Source organism: Ursus arctos, unplaced genomic scaffold, assembly GCF_023065955.2.
Source record: "Ursus arctos isolate Adak ecotype North America unplaced genomic scaffold, UrsArc2.0 scaffold_23, whole genome shotgun sequence".
NCBI lineage: Eukaryota > Metazoa > Chordata > Mammalia > Carnivora > Ursidae > Ursus > Ursus arctos.
The window spans coordinates 10,352,876-10,359,544 of NW_026622908.1; the positions used below are offsets into that span (position 1 = coordinate 10,352,876).

General features: G+C 43.6%; 1 protein-coding gene across 1 annotated transcript in view; it reads left to right on the forward strand.

Moving 5' to 3' along the window:
* The window catches only part of SLC6A5 (solute carrier family 6 member 5), a 50,906-nt gene extending 48,835 nt beyond the window's left edge, over window positions 1-2,071 (forward strand). Inside the window, exon 16 of the mRNA XM_048213864.1 lies at window positions 1,916-2,071. Within this exon, the coding sequence (XP_048069821.1) occupies window positions 1,916-2,071 (156 nt within the window). The remainder of the gene's footprint in view (window positions 1-1,915) is intronic.
* Window positions 2,072-6,669: the final 4,598 nt, after the last annotated feature.

A 6,669-nucleotide genomic window follows, 5' to 3' on the forward strand; every position in this document is an offset into this window, starting at 1 on the left:
GTTTAAATCCAGTGTTTGCTTTTTAACTACATGTCAGATTCTTCCTTTCCTGAACTTCCTCTCTGTCCAAGTCTTCCTCCAAACATCTATTACCATTACATTTTAAATCACTACCCCTCCCTGTTGCACTGGTATTGAGGATGCCTGAGGGGTCCGAGCTGATGAATGCTTCACCGTCCCCACACACGGTAACAAAGTGTCCGGGCATGGCTGGTAGGAGGTGAGACTTGTCTTTGTTAATCCCTTGCTCATTTCTAACACGAAAGAATCCCCACCCTGTCTCCAGGGGAGACGGGAACGGACTGCCGCTTGTGGAGGCACCAGTGAAGCACGGTCAGGCTCTTGCAATTTATGAACAGTCACTTGCTCAGATGTGCTGGGAACAGCTCAGCACTGTGTCTGTCTTGCAAAACCGGAGGTCGGGCCTTTTGGACCAGACCAGGGCTGCTCCGGGTTGGCCCGGGGACCAGCAGCATCGCACTCCTGGGAACGTGTGGGAAATGAACATGATCTGGCTCCAGCTGGGCTCCACTGAACCAGAGTGGGGGAAATGGGACGCCGGTGTCTGTAGGTTACCCAGTGATTCCGAGGCACACTCAAGTCTCAGAGGCGTTGGGATAGACCGAGGCCAAGGAACACCTGCCAATAGAGGGTAGTGAAGAACAGCTGTAGAGGCTTTGCTCTTGGTTAGTCAGACTGAGGAAAGGAAGAGAGCATCCCACAGAGGCTCTGGAGGCTCCGGAGGGAGAAGCAACTTGAGAATAAGGTGTGTGAGTAAATGCGTAACCGAGGAGGTGGGGAGGTGGCTTTTACCTTCGATGGACTAAAGATGGAGACAAAGTTGACAAAGGGAACGTGGGAGACCCCTCGCTGAAGTGGGATTCCAGTTTTCATCCTCAGGGAATTGTCTGCTATCCCCTCCAGGTAAATTCCTGTGGGCCCTTTTACCCAGCGAGATGCCTCCCTTTTGCCTCCGATGAACTTCCCACCAACTGGCCCAGGAATCTCGTTCCCTCTGAACAGAAGCTAGCGTAGCCTCTGCTACTGTTGTCTCGGGCCGGAACTCCCTAAACTGATGAGTTGGCTCTATACATTTATTATGGTTAATTTGGGACACAAAGGTTGCAAACCGATGATTAAGGGGAGATTAAACTAACAGCTATAAGAAGCAGCTTCACTTTAATAGGTAATAAACATGTAATTGTTCGCCCTTATGTCGCCAGAAATATGTTTTCTTTCTTTTTTCTAGAAAATGTTCCCATCAAATAATGCTTTCTGTAAAAAGTTCAGTTGAAGGATTAGAGACGTTCCCATTATTTCTAGCTCGCCTGCAAGAACCCACACTGCTGAACCAAGTCAGAAGTATCTATTTTTGTCAACGGATAATTAAAATCTTTGCTCACTCTTGGCGATGTGTCTTTGGGGTTGCGCTTTTTTCCCTTGCCATTTACATACTTTGGGGAAATATGCTAAACAAAATCCAATTATTTTGATGTAACAACCTACTGTTGAGACTACAGAACAAAGTAATTGAGCGCATGTCCTTTGCAGACTGTGTTTGGCAGTGGAGAGAGAAGCTCGCGAATTCCCTTCGTTTGGAGGGAAAAAATGTATAATTAAAATCTGGGCCCTTTATCCTCGATTCATCTTGTGCAAGGCAAACCCTGAGCAGTTGTAATATTGCTCGCAGGGTGATGTAAATAATTTCAAGGGAACCAAGCTCAGTTTCCTCTTTAACGTCCTTGGCCTAATTAACTGATAGGGCTGATCTTCCCAACTGCTTCTCCTGGTGGGGGACCTCTTGGCAGGGGTTCCAGCAAAAGTGGTGGCCAGCAGTTTGGGGATAGATGGGTGGTGTGTAGGGGAGGAAGGTGCATTACTTCTGTGACCCTGTGTATCTTTGGCTTCTTTGCAGAGGCTCAAGTTGGTGTGCTCGCCACAGCCGGATTGGGGCCCATTCTTAGCTCAGCACCGTGGAGAGCGTTACAAGAACATGATTGACCCCTTGGGAACCTCTTCCCTGGGACTCAAACTGCCAGTGAAGGATTTGGAACTGGGCACCCAGTGCTAGTCCAATGGCATGGGATGGGCCAGACTTGATCCTGTTTTTCCTCTCTGCCTCCCCTCCTGGTTTCCCCAGCTTTCTTCCCGTTTTCTTCTCTCTCCGCACATCTTGGTTCATGTCCTTGCATGAGAGTGGTTATGCAGAAGAGTAAGACATGGCGTTGCATGCTGTAGTGAAGAGATAGACCACTTGAGGCACTCTTCGCGCGTGTCCGTGGTGTCAGTTTCCAGAAGGGTTGGTCTCCTGAGCACATGCTTCACCTGGCAGGAGTGGGTCAGCCAGGTGAGTGCTACCAGGGACGTCACGAATAGGTATGCGAGACTTGGTCAGTGGGGAGGTATCCACTGTGTGTTGTCGTTGGTGGTGCCCTCGAGACCTATAGAGGACGGTAGACTCACAAGACTGGTGTTTGGACTCAGTCGTGTTGCTGAGCAATGCAGCCATTTCACAGATGCTGAAAGTTGAGGAGAGTATATTTGGAGCATCAGCAGTGGTTGCAAAATGTTTTAGAATAAGACAAGTCAGTGAATTTGGACACCAGAGGTGGTTAAGTTCACATTTCCATTTACAGTTGGGGCTCTGTTTTCCTTCATTTGGACCAACTCTTTCAAGTGTGCCAAGAACTGGTACTTCAGTCTCTGGACACTGTGAATCTCAGTGAAGAGTTCTCGTCCTTCACCTGTCTTTTTTTTTTTTTTTTTTTTTTAAGTAACCGTATGTGTGAGTTCCCTTGGTCATTTCCTCCCCCTGTGCACAAGAAGCCATCACGTAACTTGTGCCTAGATATAGTCAGAGTAGAGGTCCGTTCTAGTTTCTACGCGACATTTAGCGCCATGGTTCAGTGTCATGATTCCATGTTTCTTCTCTTCAGAATGTCTTTCTATGAGCTGTGGATACCTTGTCTCTTAACCTCTGGGAAAACAAGACTTACCCTGGTTCTGTCTCTATATGTTTTACATATGTAAGACATGACCTCTTACATGACAGATACCTTCTCAATTTTTACTCTTTTTCATTCACAGTAAATGCCAACTGTGATCATAGAGGAATCAAAGAAATGCAGAGTTTAATAGAAAACAACCATGATATTCACTGTGCTGGTAGTGCATTTTAGGTCACTGTATTTACAGGAATTTCTGATAAATACAGCTTAGGTAAGTAGCAAGTGAGCCAATTAAGACTATAGCTTTTAAGACTACATTTAGCCGATTCAGTTTTAAGAGTTCCCAATTCACAATACTCATAACTGCGCTCTAATGAGAGCGAATCACATGTCTGCAGAGATTGGCGAAGCCGTGACCTTTATTTACCTTCTTGTATCCTGAACATGCGTATATGAAATTTTTTAAATGTGCTATGTGTTCATGTAGTGTGTACGCGTAGTGGTGTTTTCTATCCTTATAAATATCATACGAATCACTGTAGAGATGGTGAGTTTAGAATAGTGTGTCTGGATTTTTTTCCTTACAGTAATAATATCTAAACCTAAAATTGTTTCCTTTAGGGGAGACCATTTCAATCACTTTCTTATTTGTTTGTCTTCATATTACAGGGTCTCAGGCAAAGTTTTCAGTTTAAATCTTGTATATTGATGTGACATTTTCATCCTGTTCCACAGCAGTGAAACCTAACAGAAGACTGCATTGTAACATGTTTTTGTAACATGTTTTCTTTTCTTTTCTTTTTTTTTTTTTTAATGACTTCATTTATGGAAAAAGAGGTCTCAACTCATTTTACTGAGCTCTTCTTTTTCTAGGGCAAATATCATTGTCATTTGCCAACAATGACGTGAATTTCTAGGTTTCAAGAATTGCCCATGGGAACTTTAGAAAAGGAAACAAAGATGGGTTTTGAACTGTAGGTTTTCATCTCTTTTACCTGCAGTGCATGTTTGTACTTTCCTGCCTCTCTCCTAAAGCTAGAGCTTACTAGAATCTCTCACACAAATTAAACTGAGCCTCCCCTAGATGCAGCATTAGGAAGCTGAGCTATGGCCTCCTGTGTCCCAGTGTCTCCCATAGTGACCGTCTGCCCTGAACACTGGTTTCCCCAAGAAAGCCATATTGATGAGAAGCCCCCGTTACTGTAGCAGATTAGACAGAGTGGTACCCAAAAATTAGCCTCTCCAACTGATAACTGGTGGAGTGGGAGAGGCAGGGAGGAATCACGTAGGTTTGGAGATTATCTACAGCCTTTCCAATTTGAAGGCTGAAGAAAAGAGCTGAAATCAATTAGCATTCTCTCCGGGACTGGCATGCGTGTGTCAGCACGAATGATGTTTGGCTTCCCTCTCTCGCCTCTTGGCAAAAACTGGAGTTGGATGCTGGGTACCAACCCAATTTCTGGTAATTATTGCTGTTGTGATTAAAAGAAGGTGGTGGTAGGGGGAACCCGCCGGCTGCTGCCAGGTCTGTTTTCTACGAACTGAAAGTTGACTTGTGAGGGCAGGGACCTCCTTGCCGGCCACACTGCGCAGTGTGTTTTGCAGTGGGGGCAGCTACCTCGGTGCTCACTGGGATTTGTCCACGTTAAGACCCAGTAGCTGTTCCCTGAACAGCCAGAGTGTTTTTCCCTTTCCCTACAGTTTCCAAGTTTCACGTAAAATTCGCTTCAGGGGGAAAGGTTCCGAACTTATCTGGAAACGGTGACTTTGTAAACTCAGTTTTACCCATTTCTCGAGCCATATTCCACTCTGAGGCTTTCCCTGGCAGAGAGGTGTTCAGCGTCCGAGCTGACTCGTCATCGTGCATCGACCTTGGCTGCACCCCCCCCCCCCCAGACTTGGCTGGACGTTTCCACGCTATGTGTTTTCTTCCGTAGTCAATTGGAAGAAAAAAAATATGAACGAATAAAAAGAAAATGAACAGCATTGTGACAAACTGCTACTTGACTGTTCTCCTTCAAACTGAGTTAAAAACCAAGTTGCTGAGGATAAACTTTCATTTGTTCACTGTGCAGCATCGTGGGGTATTTTCCACTTGTGAGATTATTTCCCAGCACCAACAAATGCCAGAAACCCATTCAGAGAAAAAAAAAAGCCATATGTTAAAAGCAGTAACCTTGTAAAATCCTAAAAGGAGAAAAAAATGTGTATTTCTTAACTATTGGTGTTGTGGCTTCTTATGCAAATGTTTGTCTTGCATATTAGTAACTTTTAATCTCTTTAGGGCTGTGTGTCTGTCTGTGTACATGTGTGTCCAATCTGGTCTTATTTTGTTTGTTTCTTTTTCCTTTATATTTACTCGTTGCATGAAAGCTGTGGTCAATGCAAAATCTCGATGACCTCAATGTCTTTGAAATTTCCAATGTGTTTTTAATGTGTAAGAAATGTAATCAACTGGTATTTCAGTGAGCAGCACTTTAAAAAGAATTTAACACAATGATCTTGTAAATGGATAAGACTTGGGTTGTCTTTATGCTAATATTGCATCAGACTTGAGTTTCCCTGAATGAAGTTCTTATTCTGCTATCTACACGTGCCTCAGTTCTTCCGGACAACCTTCACCGGTCAGCATGGTTTTCCCATGCCTAAAATTAAAAAATTTTCTTTCTTTTCTGTTCCCTTGGCCATCAGTCACTGTCCTCTTGCCAGAGACTTGCACAATGACTGTTGCTAAATGTATGCGTGACGGCAACGTCCGACCGCTGCTGCCGTCCCTGGAGCTGGGTTTGTGACGCTCTTCTTTGAGGCAGATGACTGAAGTGAGAGCGTGCTGTATAGCAGGTTGTCTTGCAGGGACCAAAGGCCAAGGCCAGCAAATGAGCACGTCCTCTGTTTCACCCTGGGTGGGTATCGTGCAGAAAACTTCCAGGGCGGGAGCAAAGGTCTGGGTGAGTTTAATCTTGGTAGTCATTTCTCCACGAAGCGTCCCGAGAATTTGTAAAAGCGAAGCTCCCTGTCTTTCCCAGATTTTGCTTCAACCATACAGAAAGGCCAAGTAATTTTGAATTGTGGTCTCAGCTGGGGTCACCTCTGAGCAGCTCACAGCCAAAGAGACAAAGTCTTTTCAGATTGGGCGTGCATCACCTCTGAAAGCAGTGGTTTGATTTGCTTGCTGTGGATTAAATACATCTTCAGGTAACCATTTGCCTTATAGGTGTATTTTATTGTTAGGGTGATACTTAGCAATTAACTAGGACCTGTTTTGTCTTTTTTTTTTTTGGTCTTTCTTTTGCACTTTATGGACCTATCATGGGATAGGTTTATTCTGAAATTGCGTACTTGGCTAATGTCCTAAATGCAGGCATCTTAAGTGGTACTGTTGCCTATGAATAAAGATATGCTCCCTAATCAGGTCCTTATATTTTTTCATTAACTGTACATGAAGAAAATATATTATGTTACAAATGATGCATCATATATATATCTTACAGAGTACATATTATATACTGTACACTATTCATTTAAAAAGTCATTATTCTTGAGGCCCTACCTCAAATTTTGTATTTATGTCTACAAATGCAATTTATTGTATTATATATTTGCCTATTATATACCGATATAAATTAGAATTTATCTTAATAATGTATGAGTTCACAAAACCCTAAATAAATGTCAGTGTTCAAAACATGATGATTATAGTATCGTGTCTATTACAAACCCA